Here is a 24,543-nt window from a genome sequence, read left to right as displayed (position 1 = left end):
TATACTCACGAAGCTCCTGGGGTACTGGGACACCTCATATGTTGGGTCGTGGGTTCTTTAGCCTGATGGGGTTTATGTCGGGTACGTGTGTCCCTTCTCAGGTGGTAGCAGGCGGGGTGCTTTTGGAAGGTGGGCTCCCGGCTTTGGTCCATTCTGGTGAGAGTCTATCTTGTAGTCTGGAGGCTCTTGGCTGTGTCTCTTGTGGTTGATCTGGGATTCCTATATCCTTGAGGAACCGTATGCCGTCATCCGGATCTTGGAGTACGTACTGTCTATTCCCTTTTGTGACGGTCAGTTTAAAGGGGAAGCCCCACCGGTAGGGTATGTTATGAGTGCGTAGAGTTTGAGTAACCGGCCGCATGTCTCTTCTTTTTTTCAGTGTAATAGGAGAGATATCATTGAAAATCTGTAGCTTGTGGCCTTGGTGCTCAATATGGGGCATGTTACGGGTCTTGCTTAGGATGCTTTCCTTGCTCTCATAATAATGGAGGCATACTACCACATCTCTCGGTCTGGCCGCTCCTGGCATTCTAGGTGCAAGTGCCAAGCTTCTGCAGGCAGGTCTGGGTTAATTGTGGAGAAAAGAGAGCGTAGGAATGCTCTGATATCTTGGGGGTTCACCTCTTCCGATATACCCCTAACTCTCAGATTTTGGCACCTTGACCTGTTTTCTAGGTCTTCTGCATGCGCTTTGAGGGCTGCTAGTTCGTCTCGTAGGGTGGCATTGCTGTCTTCCAGCATGTTATGCCTCAAGATGAGCTCGTCCATAGTGGTCTCTAATTTATCAGTTCTTTCACCCAGGGCGTTGATATCAGTATGTATATCCTTAAGTGCTGTACGGATAGAGTCAGTGATAGTTTCGGTCAGTTTATCATGTAGCTGGGTGAGCTGTTGAGTAAGGACCTGGACTGTTACCATATTGGCAGGAGTAGTTTGGTAGACTTGCCTTTGTGGTAGTGGGTCACTTGTAGCTCCGTTGTCTGAGCCAGGGTACAGGGGGGAGGAGGTCTGAGAGCAAGGTTGCTCTGTGTCTGATCCGTCGGCGCCATCTTGGATTTCTTGTTGTGTGGCTGCCGGAGTTTTCTGTAGAAATGGCGACATAGTGCCTGCCTGCTCTTTAATTTTACGTTTCCCCATGTTCAGGGCAATGTCCCACGTATGCTGATTTACCCGGTATGGAAAGTGAAGCTGTAGGAAGCGGATCGCTGGGTTTTTCAGTCCCGCCAGTACGGAGCGCCGTTTAAGTGCGTCTGCACTGCTCCATGCCGCGCATGCGCCCCCCCCCCCCTAGTTCCTTTATTTTACACCCTTGACATTTAGCCAGCACACAAATCTTTTAAGTTTATAATAGCTTTATGCTTTATACAAAGTGATTAGTGATGAGTGAATTATGTCGCCAGGCATGGATTCACAGCGCATTTCCTCATTTTGCCATTGGCGAATTGTTTTGTGAAACTTCTGCGAAAAAATCGTCACGGACAAAATTCGTCAAGAGTAAAAAAAAGAGGCAGGCAACAAAAAAAGTTGCGTGACACACAGATTTTTCACTGTTTTGCGCATTTTCTTGTTGTTTCACTGATTTTACGGCGAAGCGAGAAGGGACAGATTCACTCATCACTTAAAGTGATTCATATTCTGTATTTTATGTTTATTGTCATGATATCTTGTTACTCCTTTGCAATACTGCTTACTGTATTCTAATTTGGATACAATTCTTGTAAATTGTCTGACTTTCCTGTAGATAAATAAAAAAGAATATCCTTATTCATCACATTGTAGGGGAAGTAAAAACATCCCTAAAACTTGGACTGGAAATCTAACAAGCCATGATGTAAGTGCTGTTTTTTGGATTTTGAACAAACACAAGGTCTCCACAGACCTTCAGCAATGAAGATTTGTCTTTCTTAAATAGGCCAAAGCAGCTCCCCATATTCACTGCTGAATATTTACAGTCTGGTGTTAGAATTTTAGAACTTATTTGTTACATATTGGGATATCAAGTAATAGATTTGTCTAGAAAAGTAACAGAAGATATTACAGGAACATTCTGACTTGTTAATGTTGTTGTTTAATATAAATACATATGAAATATTTACTTTGTTGTGTGCTTTCTCCAATAAAGGTCTAGTTTTGCCTTAAAGGACATGTAACCCCCCCCCCAAAAAAATTAATTAGTGAACAGCCTCCTTAAAATCTTTAAATACCTCCTACTCCTGTTGTTCAAAGGTTAATAGTAAGGCAGCAGCAACCCCTTAAACACTTGGGATTCCTTCTCCTCCTCTAACCCATTTGGCCCCCTCCCTTAGGAATTGACTTTGGCTCTTGGCTACTGAGCGTGCTCAGTTCTTCATAACTCAGGTTTGCCAACCACACCCTCCAGTCTAGCAGCCAATGAAGAGATGGCATTGCTGGTTTCCATAAAAACTATGCTCTTGCAGTGCACCCTGCTGGAGAAACATGTTTTTTTCTCATTACCTCCTGTTCTGAATGGGCTGTTAGTGACTCCGCCCACTTTTTCTAACCCAGAATACGTGGTTAGCCAGTGACTGTGAGAAAGGCAGTATTTTAAATTTAAACCACATTAACACCACTGTCAAAACCTTTCACTTTCTCTTACCCAATACAGGTATAGGACCCATTATCCAGAATGCTCGGGACCAAGGGTATTCCGGATAAGGGGTCTTTCAGTAATTTGGATCTCAATACCTTAAGTCTACTAAAAAATCAATAAAACATTAATTAAACCCAATAGGATTGTTTTGTATCCAATAAGGATTAATTATATCTTAGGTGGAATCAATTACAAGGTTCTGTTTTCTTTCTACATAGAAAAAGGAAATCAGTTTTAAAATTCTGAATTATTTGATTAAAATGGAGTCTATGGGAGACGGGCATTCCGTAATTCGGAGCTTTCTGGATAACGGGTTTCCGGATAAGGGGTCCGATACCTGTATTGCCAAAATCCGTCCCTTTTTTTCTACTGGAACAGCTAGGCTGCTCATGCATGCTCTCATCCTATCCCGACTTGACTATTGTAACTAGGGATGTAGCGAACCTCAAAAAAAAAGTTCGCGAACGCGTTCGCGAACTTACGCCAAAAGGTGCGAAATTTCGTGAACTTTGCGAACCCCATAGACTTCAATGGGAAGGCGAACTTTAAAACCTAGAAAAACCATTTCTGGCCAGAAAACTGATTTTAAAGTTGTTTAAAGGGTGCAAAGTTTGGGGAGTGTAGCCTCAAAGCTGTAAGATTGGCAGCAGTTTCAATTTCCCCATTAAAGTCAATGGGTGAAATTGGATTGGCTGTTGTTGGCCCCTCCCACTTTGGTTTGCGTTTGTGATCCCTCAGGGTTATCGAAGGTTATTTGTATCATTCATCACACAAAATCTCTGCTCATTGACGCTTGAGAAGGTGCTTAAATAAAAAGCATTGAGGAACTTTGACCCTGTTCGGCTTTAGTTGGGATCACACTGTGAGAGCTCACTAACCTTGAACTGTCCTGTGTCTGAGAGTAAGCAATTATACCAAACCTGGAGATGATATTGAACTCTGCATTACTTGGCTGGGATATATTTGTTTACTATATTTTTGGCACTAATATGAATACTTGCTTTTACAATTCAAAATAGATATTAGGGCTCATTTGCAAAGGTCCTGGAAGCGAGGGTTACCACCTTTTCCAGGAAGAAATACCGGCCAGTTGATATTTTGTTACTTTTCTATTAATAGCTTTGGCATAATGCATCATTTAAGGATTAGTTTTATATAGCAAATGTTTTGGCCCCGGATCATCCATGATGGGCACTCACAGTGCTGGGCACTTACAAATAACAGGCTGACATGTTTAGGCACCTGGATACTTATGAAAGTGGAGGGCTGCCTCACTGATGTGAGGAAAGAGAAAGAAAATGACTCTGCTATCATTAGCTGTGAGCTACTCTACCAAATAATTGTAAGCCCTTGGTTAAAGTAATTGGGACAAATCTGTAAAATAACCAATCACTGCTTATAAATGGGGGAATGGTAGAAAGGTATTACACATGATAAGGTTAGAAATAAGGGCAAAGAAGAAGGGACGGGTGACACAATCATCTAAAAAAAGCCTTGACGTAGGTAAAAAGCCTAAAGTTTCCTGCCTGCATAATTAATCATGCTATATATATCGAGTTTATAAAAATGTGTTTTTCTTTGAAGTATATAATTTTTTAATCCCAACATGGTCACAAATTGGCCAGATATCTATAGGACAGGTTTGAAAATCATGTGTGGTGTCAACTGCATTTGCGCATTGATGCAGCGCTCTCTTGACTGGCTCTGTTATGTTCCAGTTGTTGCCTTGGGGTCAAATGACTAAATAAGCCCAATTTGCCCTAACACTGACATGACAAGTAAAGCTTCACTTGTTTTGAAATGTTGCCAAACTAACAGATTTTCAAGTATATGGCCATCTTAAGTGTCATTTACTGTTACCCTTCACAGTTTCTATGTAGCCATGGACTCTAGAGCCCACATTTCAAAAGATGTTAACAGATGAGCTTTAAAGAATACAACAGGATAAAAATGGATCACATGTAATTCATGCCTTTCTACCAATATATAAAAGCTGACAGAAAAGATAGAGATAAAGTATTTTCATATTCTAGTGTTACTGGCTCTTTAAATCCAATTGTTGCCAAGTCAAAATTTAAAAAGCATACTGCCCAATAGTCCTCCTATTGTTTAGTAAAAACGCACACTTTTGGCTCACCTAATCAAATATTTACTCAGTCACACTTACTTCACATTTTCTAGAACAGGCAGCCATCTCTAAAAAGGTATTCTCCCTTCCTTTCCCTCCTTGCTTCATACTGCACATGTGTTTCATTCCCTCCCCCCCTCCCCTCTGCCAGATCCGCTTCTGATTGGCTGGTGGGCATGTGTAGCTCAGAACAGGAGACAGGATCAAGTTACACACATGCTCAGAGAATAGGAAGGCTGCCGCTGGCACCTACAGGAAGGGGAGAGAGATTTCAGTGATGTCACTGTAGGCTTCACACTGCTGTAGGCTGCCAGCACCATATCTCAGAGAAGCAAGCAGGGATCTGGGAATTTAGATATGCAGTAAGTACTTAAAAAGAATGCCTTTAGACTTACTTTTAATTTATATTAACCTTTCATTGTCCTTTAAGTAGTCGTTAAGTAATCTGAGATTGAAGATCGTATATGGTTTTAGTGGCATGTTTAGTGCGATCAATAATTATAAGTGAAAGTAGATCACGGAGTAAAGTAAACTGAATGTGATCACGCGTTCTAAATATTTACACTCATGAGCTGTAAAACCTTATAACATTCATTTCTGTTCAAGTAATTATTGATTTTTGTTTCTGCAGAATGTTATCTTCTATAGGAGCTTCAAGTGTATGAAGTGAGTACATACTGCCTCTTAAAACTTTGGCAATAACATGACATGAGGAAATACGTATAAGCTTTTTTTAATTAAGTAAAAGAGCTACCATTTAGTTTCCCTTTATTTAGTTGCACATGAAACCCCAAATCCCATGATGGGTAGTGATGAGCGAATCTGTTCCGTTTCGCTTCGCCGAAAAATTCGCGAATCTTTCAAAAGACCGCGGCTATTTTGTCGCCTGCGGCTATTATTTTGTCGCGCGGCTATTATTTTGTCGGGCGGCTATTATTTTGTCGTGCGGCTATTCTTTTGATGCCCACGACTATTCTTATTTGACGCCGGCGACATTTTTTGGACGTGCGGCAAATTTTTTAATCCACGAATCCATGCCTGGCAAAACATTTCGCCCATCACTAATGATGGGGCCTAAATGCTTTTCCCCATGATCCATGTACCCTCCATGCACACGTATGTATGTCTGTAGACATGATTGGCATCTCATAGCAAATATTCTATCCATCTACACAGTCAGACTTCCTTTTTCCTGCTAAGATTTGTACATGCTTAAGTTGAAGCTTATCAGGTTGTTACTGTTGCAGGAAATAATGAAATGGGACAGTACCAAAGGGAAAGGTAATAAAATTAAATTGGATTGGATTTGCTTTTGATTACGCTTTTCTTATGGATTCTAGTTAATATTACCATTTCAGAAGTTCATATTGTCATTTGGCATACTCGTGGCTAAACATGGTCAGCAACAAAATTACTTGTCTGAATTATTAACCAGTCATTACTCACTACATGCAAACGAGACATCAGCCCAACCCTCACGTACATAGGGAAGTCACAGATCTGCCAGCAGATTCAGATGAGACTAGTGGCTTGAGCATCGAGATACCCGGCTGCCAGAATGGTAAGATATATAAGATATCACAGAGCTTTTAATGTAGGGTTTATCCTTCTGAAAATCCAGTACAGTCTCCCTATGAATAGAAAACCAGTGATGCCACAGTGTTCTCTAATATCTTCAAGATCCTTTAAGATAAAACAGATGCAATTCTGTAATTAAGCACGATATGTTCTTTAATGTCTTAAGGATGAAATAATGCTGTTATTAAGCATGTTATACTAAATGCTCTTTCTATTGGAAAATATGATGCTATACAATTGTATTTACATGATTTGATTTTCAGTATAAATGCTCGAGCGGCTTATAAAACCTGTTAGGACTGCTGTTATTACATCAACCAGGGCAACCAAATGAAAACATCATATCATAAATCTGAGCTCAGGTAGCCGACATAAAAGATTTTACAAATTGCTATTTGCTAATAATTATTCTGTAATTTGTATGTTTAGCAGTGACAGCGAAACAACTTTGGCTTTGCTTGTCCAAATACAAACATATTTCCAATTTTAACGTATTATACTCATGTTAATAGATAATTACTGAGACTCGCCCATTATATGTTAATATTATGCTTTTGTAACATTCCTGATGGTTTGTGAAGTTTGTGAATAACCAAATACAGAATACCTTCTTAATCCTATAATGTCCTGTATTTATCTCTAAAATCTTCTCTATCACTTACTGATAATTGTCTCTACATGTGTTTTAGCTGAGGCAATTCTCAGTATTGTCTATGGCAGGGTATTTTCTGGAGTTTAGTAGCAGTGAAAAAGTAGCTGCTACTAGTAACTCAATGTGTCTTCACCCTAAAGGTACTTTTGTCAAAATGTGTTTTTTACACTTCAGTAAAGTTGCACTTAGCATTGCTCACTCCTTCCTGCCTTCTGCTTTGAAACGACACAGGGGAACCCTGGAGCTACTACCACCTCCTCACTAGGTGGTCGCTCCAGGGTTCCCTCAGCACACTGTATCAATAGCCGTAGCACAATTGTGACAAAAGAATAGGGTGTGCACACTTGCACAGTGAATACTCAGAATCATACCAGACAGAAATCAAAAATGTTTGTGATATTTTACATCCATTTTGGCAAACAGGAATACAACTGCAATAGGCATGGGAGAATTGCCCGTATGCATCCAAAATAAAAACCAAAACTCTAGGGAAAAAAAGCTGCGTTGTGGGAAAAAAACATGGCGCTTGCACTTAAAATTGCACTTTGCTCAGTGCACTTATGTTCTTTTATTTGTGTAAAAGTAATTATAGGGTCAGATTTATCAAAATGTCAGATTAGAACTCACCACAGAATAATTCACCCACTTTCTATTCATTCCTATGGTATTTTTAATATTGCATTTATCAAATGTAATGTAGGTGAATGTTTCTGTGTGTTGGGCAGGCAGGGTGAAAAAAGAGGAATGGAAAAATGAAGTAATGGGTTAATACTTATTTTAAGGTCATAGCTGAAAGATTTGAGACTGTGAAATCTAGCAAACCACACAGCACCCCTTGGTGATAATAAACATTGCATCTAGTTCCTTTTTTCACAGGAAGCTTTAAGTTAAATATGGTTGTATACTCATAATGATACACATCATCTAATTTGTAACAAACAAATTTGCCTATAATTTCCCTTATATGGAAATAACTGAATATTGCGTTTCTGATAGAAATCGTCATATATAAAATATATGTCTAAATAACTCAGCCTTTCTGAGAGAACCTTGTCTCTTGTCTGTTTTATGACAAGACATGTTTGGTTAGAAAAAATACCAACATGTGGTAAACTCTAATCTCACATTTTGAAAAATCTGCCCCTAGAAATTGAATTAGATTATTCATACAAACTTCTATGTTGATTATGTATTCACTTATTATCTACTGTATGTAGGAAGGTTGCGTGACTGAGGGTGCAAGGGTATTTATCATTTTATGGAGTGGACGATAAAGTACAACGGAACTTAATTAAACTTAGAAGCAATACATATACACCTTCCTAATGTAAGAGCCATTTCCATTATCAACTAGTACAGTTCTGTCCAACTTCTGTGGTACCGAGGCCCGCAATTTTTTTGACCTACATGGTGAAGGGCCGACAATGGAACCTGGTTTAGACCACTCCCCTTTTAAAGCACACCCACTTCAAACCACACCCATGTAATCTCAAGAGCGTTTAAGACCATACTCACATTAATGGTGGTAGCCCTATGTTGCCTGTGTGTGCCATACTTTGCCTGTCCTATGCTGCCTGTGTGTGCCATACTCTGCCTGCCCTATCCTGCCTGTGTGTTCCATAGTCTGCTTGCCCTATGCTGCCTATGTGTGCCATACACTGCCTGCCCTATGCTGCCTGTGTGTGCCATACTCTGCCTGCCCTATCCTGCCTGTGTGTTCCAAAGTCTTCTTGCCCTATGCTGCCTGTATGTGCCATACTCTGCCTGCACTATGCTGTCTGTGTGTACCATACACTGCCTGCCCTATGCTGCCTGTGTGTGCCATACTCTGCCTGCCCTGTTCTGCCTGTGTGCCATAATCTGCCTGCCCTATGCTGCCCATGTGTGCCATACTCTGCTTGCACTATGCTGCCTGTGTGTGCCATACACACAGGCAGCATAGGGCAGACAGTACATACAGTGACACAATGCTAGCACTGCTCCTACAGTCTGTCTGAGGTGTGAACAAGTGAACAGTGTGGATGCTTACAGCCTGAGTCTGAGGTGTGAACAATGCAGGCACTAAAAAGTGTGAACAATAATGGTGATTACATATATAAACAAATTAATAAACAAATAAAATTAAAATCCTTCTTCATTTTTCTCCCAGGATCCCATTGAACAAAACAATTGCACAGACACAGAAAGCTTCCTTAAAAAGTACTACTTATCGGCGGCATACACCATGGAATTTGTAATTGGATTCATTGGCAATTGCGTTGTATTATTTGGATATATTTTTTGCCTGAAAAACTGGTCAAGTGGAAGTGTATATCTATTCAATCTATGCATATCAGACTTTGCTTTCCTCTGTACACTTCCAATGTTGGTGTTCAGTTATATACATGAAGAATGGACATTTGGAGATTTCCTGTGTAAATGCAACAGATATTTACTTCATGAAAATCTGTACACAAGCATCCTTTTCCTTGCCTTCATCAGTATTGACCGTTACATGCTAATAAAATACCCCTTCCGAGAACACATTCTCCAGAGGAAGAGTACAGCTATTATGATATCCCTTGGAATTTGGATTTTGGTGTCACTCGAGATATCGCCTATTCTTTCTTTCATAAAGCAAGTCGAGATCAACAATGTCACCATATGCCTAGATTATGCAAGCTCTGGAGAAGCAACAGGGAGTCTGATTTTTAGCCTTTGTCTTACTTTTATTGGATTTGTTATTCCTTTATGTGTAATATGGATCTTTTATCTGAAAATGATGTGTTTTTTAAAAAATAGAAATCAGCAGCTGCCAAATGGGGCTTCTTTTGAGAAGCCTGTAACAATTGTAGTCCTTGCAGCAACTATGTTTTCCATTTTTTTTACTCCCTACCATGTTATGAGAAATGTAAGAATTGCATCTAGGACAGACTCTTGGACAGTAAGTGAATGCTCATCGATGATCATAAGCTCAGCATATACTGTTACAAGACCAATAGCTTTTTTAAACAGTATGATTAACCCAGTGTTTTATTTCCTGATGGGTGATAATTTTAGAGAAATGTTACTAGCCAAAATCCAACGCTTATATAAATCTCTAAAGTGCACATTCAATTCAACATGAGCTTAATTAACTTGCTGTTTCTACTACTATTCATGCACAATTTTATATGGATATGTATTTAACTACTCAGTTTTCTAATGAAGCAATAGCATTTTCATCCATATATATATATATATATATAATATCTATGGTTTTGTTAAAAGGAGAACTAAAGCTCAACAAAGAATATGTTTAGAAATGCCAAAATTTTTTGGGCTTCTGTACTAGGTCTGGGCCTATTATAGTGACTGAACTCCAATATATCTTTGTCAAACTTGTGAAGTGTCGCTCAAATATTGCATAAATTGTGCAATATTTGGTGCTAAAAATGTGATAAGGGATCTTTTCAAAGGATCTGTAGGAATGCATGCTGGCTTAGGGGGTATGACCATCCCTAAGGCATGGACTGGAAATATAACAAGCCATGATGTAATTGCTGTTTTGTGTGGATTTTGAACAAGCGCAAGGTCTCCACATTCCTTCAACAGTAAAACAGAACTGTATGTCTTTCTGAAACAGGCCCAAGTAGCTCCCCATATACACTGCTGCCAATTGCTGGTGTTAGACTTTTAGAACTTATTTGGTACATATTATAAATAATAGATTTAAATAGAGAAGCAACAGAATAGATCACAGGAATTTCCCACCTTGTTTAATGAAATAACTGGATAAGACCACTTGAAATGTAAATACATGAAATATTTCCTTTGTTTTGATGTGCTTTCCTTCATTAAAGGTCTAGTTTTGCCTTGAAATTTTAGCATGAGAGAAAACCATTTAAAATCCAGAACAGAAGATGAATGGGACATGATACGCAATAAAAGTAGCAATAACAATAAAATTGTGACCTTACAGAACAACATTTTTGTGGCTGCTTGGGCCTGGGTGCCTTACAACCAGCTGACATTTTGAACTAGAAGTTGGAGAGAAGCACAATGGAAAGATATTATTCATAACCATAAAAACCAGAATGGTTTAATAATGTGTCAAACTGTAACATACCATACTTAATGTTAATTAAAATGTAAGCTTCGATTTTAATATTGCATTAAAATGTTCAAATGGCATTACTGTGTATAAAGGAAATTATTTTTGTACTGTATTTTTTATTCATATTAAAGAGATATAATTTCATTGTGTTGAGTGGTACATTTAGATTTTCCAGATGTTATGCATGGAATACTGCAGTACTGTTACATACATACCTTTACATTGTGAGCAGGGCCCTCTGATCCTAATTTATTCTGTAACCCTTGTGTGATAAATTATCAAACGTATGATGTATTTAGAATCTGGAGTTATAAAAGTCAATGTATCATTTGTTATCAATATACTGTATATATACTGTGTGCATATATCAAATTATTGTTTACTGTACAGGTATCGAACCCCTTATCTGGAAACACATTACCCAGAAAGTTCAGAATTACGGGAAGGTCATCTCCCATAGACTCCATTGTAATCAAATAATTCACATTTTTAAAAATGATTCCCTTTTTCTCTGTAATAATAAAACAGTACCTTGTACTTGATCCCAACTAAGATATAATTAATCCTTACTAGAACCAAAACTATCCTATTGGGTTTAATTACTGTTTAAATATTTTTTTTTAGTAGGCTTAAGGTAGGAGATCTGAATTACAGAAAGACCCCTTATCTGGAAAACCCCGGGTTCTGAGCATTCTGGATAATGGGTCTCATACCTGTACAAGCTAATTGAGGCTAATGGCACATGAGGCAGTAAAGAGAGACTGAAGTTTATCAGAGCACAAGCACATGGCTGAGGGCATCTGGGAAACTAAAAATATGTCTAGACCCAAGTCAAAGTCAAAAGTAAATATAAAACATTTGTTTGTTCTTTTACAAACTGGATTTCAATGCAGGATTCTGCTGAAGTAGCTCTATTAACTGATGTGCTTTAAAAAAACAGGTTTTCCCTTGACAGCACTACTTTAATGAGAAATAACATAAGTAACACTACAACAGGAATTTGTTACTTGAAATAGTGACTAGGAATGAGCTAAACTGCCACGTTTCACTTGGCTGAAACATTTGCACAGAAAAATTTGTGAAACAGAGAAATTGAGCCAAGGAGTGTTTTTTCACAGTGGTTTTTATTACCTCAAATACACTGAAGTCAATTTGTATTTTTACTCGTGCAAGAAAAAAAAATTTTTTCCAGCCAAACTAAATACATGGTTAAATTCTAGTGCTGATTCTCCAAAACTACAACTCGTGAATATGTATCAGACAAACCATTTTGCTCAACCCTAAGTTCAACAGATAGGCGTTACATATAGTTACATAGATAGTTACATCAAGTTCAACCCTTCCAAGTAAACCCAACACACACAAACCTATACTGTCCTATCTATACACTCACATACATAAACTATATACAGTATACGAACATCAATACTAACTGTAGATATTAGTATCACAATAGCCTTGGATATTCTGCTTGTTCAAGGACTCATCCAGCCCCTCTTAAAGGCATTAAAAGAATCTGCCATTACAACATCACTAGGATGTTAGAAATAAGGGCATGAAAGAAGGTGCGGGTGACACAATCATCTTACAGTAGAGGCTTACAAGCAGGTAAAGAGCATAAAGTTTCCTGGCTGCATTATTAACCATGTTATACTGTATAAAGAGTTTATATAATTGTGTTTTTATGTGATCATCATAGTTTCTTCATCCAAATATGGTCAGATATTGCCCAGATATTTATAAACCAGGTTTGAAAATCCCTTTCGGTGGCGGCTGCATCTGCACTTTGATGCGGCACAATTTTGACAGTCCTGCACAAATGGTTGACCCAGGGATCAAATGATTAGATCAGCCCAATTTGCCCAAAAACACAGGTGGCAAATCTAGACAAAGCTTCACTTGTTTGGAGAGGTCACCAAACAAACAGATCTTCAAGTGTATGGGCATCGTGAGTATTATTTACTTTTACTCTTTCCAGTTTCTGTGTAGCCATGAGCCCAGGTTTGCACATATGAGCTTTAAAGATTACAATAGGATAAAAATGGATGTAATTCGCGCTTTTCTATTCATATATAGATGGTGACAGAACAGATTCAAAGAAAATATTTTCTTATTCTAGTATTACTTTTTATGGTCTTAGTGACATATGTTTAGTGTGATCAATAATTACAAGTGAAAGTAGACGGAGTAATTTATACCAGTTGTAATCGCGCACTCTACCTTCTAATGTTTATTTCTGTTAAAGTAATTATTGTTTTTTGTTTCTGCAGAATGTTATCTTCCATGAACTGGGTCCATACTACCTCTTTAACTTTATCATTAACATGACACGTGGAAATATAAGCATTTTTAATTAAGTAAAAAAACTACTATTTAGTTCCCCTTTATTTAAATGCCCATGAAATCCCAAATCCCCTGATGGGGACTAAATGCTTTTCACTGTTGTCCATGCACTCTCCATGCACACGTATGTATGCAGACCTTATTGGCGTATTATAGGAAAAATTCTATCCATCTGCAGTTTCAGACTTTCTTATTCCTGCTAAGATTTGTACATTTTGGAAAAGCTGAAGCTTATAGGGTTTTTACTGTCCCAGGAAATTAAGAAATGGGACAGTGCCAAAGGGAAAGGTAATTAAAATTAAATTGGGTTGAATATACAGCGCCAGATTTCACTATAGGGCCTCACCACAAATCCAGGCCTGTGAATATGCCCTTTACATTTCTGCTCTTCTTATGGATTCCAGTTAATATTACTATTGTCAGTTTTCATGCTGGCAGTTGAACATGTTCAGCACCACAATTGTTAGTTGGAATTATTAACCAACCATTACTCAAGACATGCAAATGAGGCAGCACATCAGCCCAACCCACTTACACACATAAGGAAAGTCACAGATCTGCCAGCAGATCCCGATGAGACTTGTGGCTTGAGCATCGAGATACCTGGCTGCCAGAATGGTAAGATATATCACAGAGCTTTTAATGGAGGGTTTATCATTCTTTAAATTAGGTACAGTCTCCCTATGAATAGAATACCAGTGATCATAAATCTGAGCTCAGGTAGCCGACATAAAAGTAATAAAATATATTTGCTAATAATTATTCTGTAATTTGGATGTGTAGCAGCAATAGTGAAATGACTTTGGTTTAGCTTGTACACATCTGAAAATGTTTCCAATTTTAATGTATTATATAACAAATAATTACCGAGACTCGCCCCTTGTATTATAATATTATGCTTTTGTAACATTCCTGAGGTTTCCTCTGCAGTGAATTATGCGTTAACCCACTTTCATTAAAGGTACTCCTGTCAAGATGCACTCCTTGCACTGTATAGTTGTGTTTGGGGCCACTCCATTCTGAATTAGGTGCATTTCATGCCTATTGAAGAAGGTGAACCCTGTAGCTACTGCCACCTTCTAACCAGCCGGTAACCCCAGGGTTCCCTTCAGTGCCCTGCATCAATAGGTGCACACATCACTTGCGCATTGAACACCCAAAATGATGCCAGACAGACTTTGGAAATATTTGGTCCAGTTTGTGACAAATTGCATCCATTTTGGAGAATTGGAACACAACTCCAGTATGTGCAGAGCCATTGGGTTAAGAAAATTACCCATATGCATCCAAATTGATGCCAACATTCTGAGGAGAAAAGGTTGTGGCACTTGCACTTGAAATTGCACTTGTGGACTTAAATAAGCTTTATGTTCTTTTATTTGTGTAGTTAATAAAGGAGTTATTTCAGGGTCAAATTAGATTAATAAAACAAATATCTTTATTCACTTATTATCTACTGTATGTAGAAAGGCCATTTTTCAGTGCAAGTGACTGAGGGAGCAAGGTTTTTGCAAAATCTGCACCAAACCGTGTAGACTCAGCACCAATTTGGCTGTGTACTGGCACCCACACAATGTTAATCTGTTGTAGGAAATGTTCACAAGAGCTTGTGCTTTCATCTAAATTCATGTGAATTAATCAGCTTATCTCTGCTTGCAAAGAGAAGAGAAGCCATGTGTGTGTTAGAGAAAACAGATGTGTCAAAAATAGAAGATTTTAATGCATGATTTCACCTTGTCTAAGTCTTCAGGAAAGACCTAATGTGGCCTAAACTTGAACTGAATTTGTAAGAGAAGGAACAGCAAAATAACTAATCACTGGAGAGAGCCAAGTTGTTGGACAGCTCCAGTGATTCTAGTCGCTTACCTGTTACCCCAAGCTGGGCCTCCTCTTCTAAAAATATATACACCTGGTACAGTTTACTGAGCACCTTGCTGCCATTTCCTTTCTTTCCTAGAAAGCTGAATACAAAGTGCAGATGTTTTTTGTGCATGAGCTGAGGTGCCACTGAGGAGAAAGGAGAGCTCATTACCAGTGCTAGTTAGTACTCCTTTACTTTAGTGTCAGTGGAAAATTCTTTATGGTTATAGCTGAAGATTTGAATCATCTTTCTACTAAACTTAAAATGATATAATTCACACCTTTTTATTTTTAAAGAACAGTGGTTAAATAAGAAGAACTGTTTTGAGCAGGAACAGGGAACCACAGTGATAGAAATGCTTATCAAAAGCTTGGTCAGTAGGAATCACTGCACCATCAGCAACACTGAAGAGCAATCTAGAGCAACATGTTACAAAGCGTGAAACTAAATTGCACCATTGATATCTGCTCCATGTGTAGAAAGGACACAACTGGGCACTTCCCCACCCTCATGAGATTAATATTTCCCAGAAGCTCTCCACTGCACTTACATTCACATACACACAGAAGCCTTCAGCAGCTGCCATGTCACTTTCTAATCTTTAGTATCATTTATGTGGGTAGTTTGACTTAATAAATCCCCACCAAACCTTACCTTTTTCTGCTTTTATGGATATATATCTCACTTAAAGGACATGTAAACCCTGAAACCAAATAAATTAAAACTGCTCTGAGTGCTCTTCTAAGCACTCTTTAGTGCATGGTACACTGCACACCCAGGGTTATATGACTCAGGTTAGTTAACAGTAGTTTGCAGACTGAGCTGGTAATTTCTAGTTGCCCAAAAGATATCTGAAAAAAACAAAAAATGGCAGAAGTATTTTGTATTTTTTTTCATTTATTTATCCTTCTTCATTTCCCCCAGGATCCCATTGAACAAAACAATTGCACAGACACTGAAAGCTTCCTTAAAAAGTACTACTTACCTGCAGCATACACCATTGAATTTGTAATTGGATTAATTGGCAATTGTATTGCATTGTTTGGGTATTTCTTTTGCCTGAAAAACTGGTCAAGTGGAAGTGTATATCTATTCAATCTATGCATATCAGACTTTGCTTTCCTCTGTACACTTCCGATGTTGGTGTTCAGTTATATACATGAAGAATGGACATTTGGAGATTTCCTGTGTAAATGCAACAGATATTTACTTCATGAAAATCTGTACACCGGCATCCTTTTCCTTGCCTTCATCAGTATTGACCGTTACATGCTAATAAAATACCCCTTCCGAGAACACATTCTCCAGAGGAAGAGTACAGCTATGATGATATCCCTTGGAATTTGGATTTTGGTGTCACTCGAGATATCGCCTATTCTTATTTTCTTAAAGCAAGATATAATCAACAATGTCACCATATGCCCAGATTTTGCAAGCTCTGCAGATGCAACAGGGAATCTAGTTTATAGCCTTTGTCTTACTTTTACTGGATTTATTATTCCTTTATGTGTAATATGGATTTTTTATCTGAAGATGATGTGTTTTTTAAAAAATAGAAATCAGCAGCTGCCAAATAGGGCTTCTTTTAAAAAGCCTGTAATAATTGTAGTCCTTGCAGCAACTATGTTTTCCATTTTTTTTACTCCATTCCATGTTATGAGAAATGTAAGACTTGCATCGCGGATAGAATCTTGGACACTAAGCGGATGCTCATCGATTATCATAAGTTCAGCATATATCATTTCTAAACCAATACTGTTTTTAAACAGTATGATTAACCCAGTGTTTTATTTCCTGATGGGTGACCATTTTAGAGAAATGTTACTAGCCAAAATCCAACGCATATATAAATCTCTAAAGTGCATATTTAATTCAAGATGGGCTTAATCAACTGTTGCTGTTTCTACAATTATTCATGCACCATTGCATATGGATATGTTATTGGCTTCTCAGTCTTCTTCTAATCAAGTAGTGGCATTTTTAAGAATATACTGTATATATATATATATATACAAGAAAGAGTGGAGCACACCCTATAAGGGTACAAACGCCCTGGGTGCTGGCTAAAATGAGGGAATATATGGACAGAGAGCCGGACACACACAGGGACTTAGCAATAAAGTGAAAAAGTTTATCGAAAAAAATCCAACGTTTCGAGTACTGACTGTACTCTTCCTCAGGGACAAACCTGAGGAAGAGTACAGTCAGTACTCGAAACGATGCATTTTTTCGGGGGGTGTTTCACAAGTTATTGTCCGTTGGTGTTCCCGCCAAACACTGTTTATAAGGTTTTTCCTCACTTGTATTTGTAACTTTGACAAAGGCTGGTGTTGCAGCCGAAACATCAGTTCCCTTGCCTTTATAATAAAATTTACAAAATTGAACCTAAGACCTGAGTGAGCGGTACCTTTCTCCGAGTATATTTATATATATATATATATAAAATCTCTAAAGTTTTGTTCAAATGAGAATGAGAACAAATGAGCAAAGGATTTGTACTAGCCCTGGGCCTCTTACAGCGACTGCACTGCCCTAATCCCTAGATTGGGGAGTATGAACATTCCTAAGATATGGACTGGAACTATAACTATAACAAGCCATGATGTAAGTGCTGTTTATTTGGGTTTTGAACAAGTCCAGGAGCTCCACAGACCTTCAGCAGTGAAGATTTGTCCCAAGCGCCCAAGCGCTCCCCATATCCAATGTGTGGGGGATCCCAGCACAGGTTTAAATATATAATATAATTTGCTTGATATTAGAAATCTATAATATTGATATAAGTTATGCTCCTGATTGTACTAGTTATATGTGTCATCTATAGAGGATAATTTATACATGTGGAGCCCCCCCCCCCTTTTTATAATTCTGCTTAAGACTTTATGGGTCGTGGGTATTTTTTAATTACTCAAATGTTGGCAGTGATACAATAAATAATGCTTTTTAATTTGGCTTGATTTGTATATTTTTGTGACACCATGTAGGGTTGAAGTTTGGTCTAATATTACATATAACAAAAGGACACCCTGCAGGTGGAATTGTGTGCCCCAAGCAGCATTTATCCTGTTTAGCAGGTGGAATAAAAGGAAGAGTCATGTGCTCCTATCTATTTTATTAAACATTGACAGGAACTTGTCATTACCTCCCAGGAACCAAATGGGGAAAATCTTCTTCACAGGAACATAGGTTCCCAAACCGAGTAGGAGATTTAACCAAGTGGGTCCATTGAGGTCTGTAAAAGATTTTATATCTACCATTTTTAATTATGATATCTAACAAGGCTACACTGTGTGTGCACATAATCAGTAGAACCCAGAAGAATTTTTTATACTTATACTTTCATTACAGTAACTGCAAAAATAGAGCACATGAGAGTTGTTAAAGGAGACATATCCTATAAAAATTATGAATATACCAGTGAATTATACTCCTCTAGATATAGAAGGATTGTGCTTTAAAAAGTTGTGTTTCCTGCTGATTTATTGAGAAATTCCACAAAAACCCCACTAGTCCCGCCCATCTGTTCCACTTCCTGCTGGCTGAATTCTCAGGATGAGCAGGGGAGCTGGTGGCCCTCAGTACACTACACTGTAGGATAGGAAGCAATTAGCAGCTAGGCTGACCTGATAGGGAACTGAAGCCTGTCTTTGCTTGTGTGAGTGCAGGGCTGTGATTGGCTCACCCCCTACTACTGTGCTTCTGGCAGGGACCGTTAGGACCCACTCTTCATTTCACACTGGACGGGGAAGTGATAGGATCTATAGGGAGCTCCAATAAAGGGGCCATTGTTACAGATAGGATTAATGTTTAGCCCAAAGTGAAACCAGCACCATATATTATTCATAATTGACTACAAAATTAGTGTTTTTCCCATTTATCCAATATGTCTCGTTTAAAGAGAATTGTATCTTCAGTGTAAAGGGAGGAAGTAAACTGTCTGCGGCACTGGCTAGCATAGGTACGGGGGGTATTTTGCCGTTGCCTCTTTGGAAATTTCTCTAAACAATGAATCCTATTAAGGTGTAGCATCCAGAACATATTTGTACTGTTTCCTTGGACGATTTGAAATAATTATAAAAAGTATTTGTGTTAAAAAAAAATGATATCTGCAGAAAAATATTTTATTTCAGTTATCCTTTCCAAAGGGCCTAACTAAAACCAAGAACGACAAACATTATGGGTTAATTCCCTGATTGTTCCATTTAACATTCACCACTGCATGTTGTTTTTCATTGATTTACAGTAGATGAATACTATTTTCTCATGTACAGGAATTATGTTGTTTCAGCAAAGTATAATAGACATTTCTAAATTAACTTATTCCTACCAACCAACTGGTTTTATTTACCATTTAGACTTAAGGAGGAGTAGTTGTGAATCAGATTCTAGGAAACGGAAAAGGCACATGTCAATGGAGGGTGACTTCCCCTTCTCTTCTATGTAATTTCTTTGTGGGTATATTTTTGTCTGCAGTAACAATTATATTGTATTGCATGTCTGTTTTTGTTCTGGGATCCCTAGAAACTTGTTTAGCCTACTGACATCATAATTACATGTCTTGGGCTACTTTTGTTTGTTTTATTTTTCCCATTTCCTGATCTTTCCCAAATTGAAATCTCTATCTTAACATGATTCATTTTTTGTGCTCGTTTACATTTGTTTAATAAAGTAAAGAACTGTATTCTCGGAGTATCTAGGCTGGTCTAAATTTGGATTGGATGTTTCTAATTTGTTGTTATTTCATTTTTCAGATCATAGTTATATTTCAAAACATTTCTTCATCAGTTGTAATTGTAGTTGTGATTTTTTTCTGTAATTCTACTATTCCCTGTCTGTTCTGCTATTCCTGTAATGTACAGTGATACAATATGTATGCAAGTGGCACTACGTAAATAAAATTATAATTATAAACATGTAATAAATACGAATACTCAAAGCCTGATGCATTACTTGATTAATGAAATGAATTTCATAGCAATTCATCGTAGACTTAAGAATGTTTTCTCAAAAGGTCCTGTTGTGTCCCACATACATGTGTTATGATGTTCATCAGCTAGTTTGCCTGTAGCTAGTTTTGTCCCTCTCTCTTCCCTGTAGTTTGGTTCCTCCCATTTAGTCTCCCCTCCCACAGTCAGTATCTTTTCAAACAAGTATCTGTAAGCATGTGCTGCATCTATCTCTCTGTACCTGGTAAAGCTACTTCGTTTTGACCTATGGATTTGTCACTGTAAGATCTACACTGCAAGATTAAACTTCTTCAAGATCTTTATCCGTGTCTTCCATTGAGTCACCTATCTGTGGATACTGCCCTTATGTAAGTTATTGCCATTCCACTGGGACTTGGGACAGTCTAGGGATCAGTAATTACATAGCCACAGCAGCTGAAACAGAATAGTCAAAATGAATAGAAGACCATACAGTCATCACTGTGACGTTCAGCAGCCTGAGAGCCCTGCTAGTCACACTACAGATCGCAGTATATTGCATCCGGCATATTACAGAACTTACACAGCATCTCAGTCAGAACTACTCCAGCTACACTACAGTAACCTATGAAAAGGCCAGTAGGAATATAAGCTGTGTTTCTGCATTACAAACTGTGTGTCTACATTATAAACTGTGTGTCTGCATTATAAACTGTGTACTCCCAATACTGCTCATCAGCCTGCACTGAAGCTACAGAGAGGCAGCATTTCTCCCTGCAGAGCATCAACCCTGTTCCTCCCCTCTGCAAACTGTTACATTGTATCAACCCACGCGCAGTAGCTCCCTGTAACCTCACACTCATGGCTGAACAAGTCTCCCCTCTGAGCCAGGCTGAAGGTCAAGTCTCCCCTCTGAGCCACCACTGAAGGTCAGCAAATGCCTGACACTCTGCTGCAAGAGGAAAATGCAGATAAACTGACAGAAGCAAGTGCCAAACCCAAATGTATAACCAAACATTCTTGGAAATCTAAAGAAAACTTTGAAATTACTATGGAAGAGTTCTCAGTTGATCTAGCACACCTCTGGGAGAGGACTGTGCATTACATGTCTGAAGTCACACAGCCTAGCCAGAGAGTACTGCAACTAGAGGGCGCTCTCTTACGCTTCAAGTCTGTATATGAAAGTTACCAGAAGCTCTGCACTAAGTACATGTAATTCCTAAAGAGCACAAACACAGAAGAATCTTTAGAAGAACTAAAAAGGTTTGAACATCTGAACCAGGAGAGAAGTAAAAAGGTGTCTGAAACCAAAGCTAATGCAGAGGCAAGAATTACACAGCTGCAAGAAACTGCATCTCATCGCTCCACATCTACTAGACACACTAAGAGATCTTCAAGATCATCCCATTCAAGAAGTTCCACGCTTAGTGAACTTATAAGGGCTCGTGCAGAGGTAGAGGCAGCTAAGGTGCGATCTGCCTTCGCAGACAAGAAAGCAGAGATGGAGGCAGAAGCTGCCCGTGAGAAAGCAGAGATGGAGGCAGAAGCTGCCCGTGAGAAAGCAGAGATGGAGGCAGAAGCTGCCCGTAAGAAAGCAGAGATGGAGGCAGAAGCTGCCCGTAAGAAAGCAGAGATGGAGGCAGAAGCCGCCCGCAAGAAGGCTGAAATTGAAGCCTTAGACAGAAAATGTGAGCAACCTACAGCAGAAGCAAAATTAAGAGTTTTAGAACAGGCTGTTGGAAGTGATTTAGACAGCATCAGTATGGCAAATTCACAAGATCCCATGGAGCGCACTAAGAACTATGTCCTCAACCAGAACAGCAATTTCTCTGCCACTTCTGAGGCTCCTGATGACACAGACACTTCTTTAAGACATCAGCCTTCTGAACATATTGTGACCATGCAAGACCTCAAACCTTCTGGTCCCTCTGCCCATCAAGATGGGCCCTCAAGCCATACCTCGCCTCACAAGCCCCAGACTATTAAGTATCAGTCTGTCAACCCAGGGGTCAACATCCTGGCCAAGTTACACCTCTTCAGGTTACTGATATGCTTCCTGATAACAACATTTCTTCTGAATCACATCCTGCCATAGCAATGAACTTCCAACCTGTTCCTGGCTTAAACCCCCACGCAAACCCATACTTCCCTAGGCCACCATGTGCCGATGTGTCAGATCTTGCTAGATACATGGTTTGCCGTGAGCTCACAAGCACTGGCCTCACAAGCTTCGACGACCACCCTGAAAATTATAGAGGATGGAAGTCTACCTTTAAAGCTGCCATAAATGAACTTGGAATACCTCCTGGTGAAGAATTTGACATGTTAATAAAGTGGCTAGGTCCTCAGTCAAGAGAACGTGTGAAGCGACTGAAAGCTGTTCACGTTGACAATCCATCTGCAGGTCTATGTGCAGCTTGGGAACGCCTAGACCAGAGTTATGGTAGTCCAGAAGCTGTAGAAGGTGCTCTGCTTAAAAGATTGAAAGACTTCCCCAAGATATCCGGTAAGGATAATCAGAAATTTCAGGAACTGAGTGATCTTTTGCTTGAACTACAGCTCGCTAAGGCAGATCCACACCTCCCAGGCCTCAGCTATCTTGACACGGCCCACGGTGTGAATCCAATTGCTGCAAAACTGTCATATGGAATACAGGAGAAGTGGGCAACCATGGGCTCAAAGTACAAGAGAGAGAAACAAGTTTCCTTCCCACCGTTCTCCTTCTTCTGTGACTTTGTCAAGAAACATCGCAGAAACCAAGAACGATCCAAGCTTCCTTTTCAATGAGTCAAACATCTCAGGTAAAGACAAATTTGCTCTGGATAAACCCAGGAGTCATAGGGGCCCCATGTCAGTTAAAAAGACTAATGTGCTACCTGATCCTGTTGCTAAACCTGAAAGGGGCGGACAAGGGGAGAATACAGAAAATCCCAATCGCCAATGTCCGATTCATAAGAAACCACATGCCCTTAAGAACTGCCATGGGTTCCGGAAAAAACCACTGCAAGAACGCAAAGAAATCTTAAAGAAACTCCGGATTTGCTTTAAGTGTTGTGCTTCAACAGAACATCTTGCAAAGGATTGCAAGGCTGAAATCAAATGTAAAGATTGTGGAAGCAGCACCCATGTACAAGCACTCCATCCACTTCAGCATACCTCTTCTTCTGCAGATTCTGATCCTGCCACAAATCATGGCGGGGAGAAGACAAATCAGAAAGCAGACTCTACTTCAATTTCTTCTACATGCACTGAAGTTTGTGGAGAAGATCTTCGCAACAGATCTTGTGCAAAAATATGCCTAGTCAGAGTGTACCCCAACGGACAGCCTGAAAGAGCCATGAAACTATATACAATTCTGGATGGTCAGAGCAATCACTCGCTTGCCAAGTCAGAATTCTTTGACCACTTCAGGGTTAAAGGAGATTCCCTACCATACACACTTGGCACATGTGGAGGTGTTACATAAGTGTCAGGAAGAAGGGCTAATGGATTTACGATAGCTTCTCTTGATGGTATTGTAGAACTGCCACTGCCTACCCTTGTTGAATGCAACAAGGTTCCTTCCCACAGAGAAGAGATCTCACTCCTGAAGCTGCCTTTCATTATGCACATTTAAGAGCTATAGCTGAACACTTACCACCACTTAATAAAAATGCAGAAATCCTTCTTTTCCTCGGCAGAGACATTCTAAGGGTGCATAAAGCACGCCAGCAAATAAATGTCTATGAAGATTTTCATTCATCCAGGTCATGGTGTATGGTATATATAGCAAATAAATGGTTCCCATGATGCTCCGTATGCCCAGCGCCTTGATCTATGTCCTTATCATTACAGTGTAAAGGAGAGATTCAACAGCACCAGAGACTGGCAATCCGTCACCAGTGACAGTAAATCCACCTTTAATCACCAGGAGAATTGCATTGGTGACACAGTATTCATTTCAACTAGTAATGATGACAAACCAGCACTTGCCATTGAAGACAAAGAGTTTCTCAAGATCATGGATAAAGATTTCACTCAAAACCAAGAAAACAGTTGGGTAGCCCCTCTACCCTTTCGTACACCTAGAGAGAGATTGCCAAACAACCATCAGCAGGCAGTTTCCAGATTTGCTTCATTGAAACGTTCCTTTGAGAAGAAACCAGAGATGAAGAAACATTTTGTATCGTTTATGCAGAAGGTTCTAGAAAATGATCACGCTGAACCTGTTCCACCATTGAAGGAAGGTGAAGAATTCTGGTATCTTCCATCCTTTGGTGTGTACCAACCCCGCAAACCTAGTCAAATTAGAGTAGTATTTGACTCGAGTGCTCAATATCAAGGAGTCAGTTTGAACAATGTTCTCCTTACTGGGCCTAACTTGAACAATAACC

At 39.1% G+C, this 24,543-nt stretch overlaps 2 protein-coding genes across 2 annotated transcripts; both read left to right on the top strand.

Moving 5' to 3' along the window:
• The first annotated feature begins 1,175 nt into the window (after positions 1-1,175).
• On the top strand, positions 1,176-10,075 carry sucnr1 (succinate receptor 1). The gene is made up of 2 exons (XM_018094035.1): positions 1,176-1,190; positions 9,119-10,075. Exons 1-2 carry the CDS (start codon positions 1,176-1,178, stop codon positions 10,073-10,075), a joined length of 972 nt encoding a protein of 323 aa, XP_017949524.1.
• A 5,958-nt stretch (positions 10,076-16,033) lies between these two features.
• On the top strand, positions 16,034-17,135 carry LOC100485245 (succinate receptor 1). Its single transcript, XM_004914876.1, has 2 exons — positions 16,034-16,042; positions 16,173-17,135. Exons 1-2 carry the CDS (start codon positions 16,034-16,036, stop codon positions 17,133-17,135), a joined length of 972 nt encoding a protein of 323 aa, XP_004914933.1.
• The last annotated feature ends 7,408 nt before the right edge of the window (positions 17,136-24,543 follow it).

The sequence above is a fragment of the Xenopus tropicalis genome, chromosome 5 (genome assembly GCF_000004195.4).
Source record: "Xenopus tropicalis strain Nigerian chromosome 5, UCB_Xtro_10.0, whole genome shotgun sequence".
NCBI lineage: Eukaryota > Metazoa > Chordata > Amphibia > Anura > Pipidae > Xenopus > Xenopus tropicalis.
Note: the sequence above shows the minus strand (reverse complement) of the source record. Positions and strands in the feature narration are given on the sequence as shown.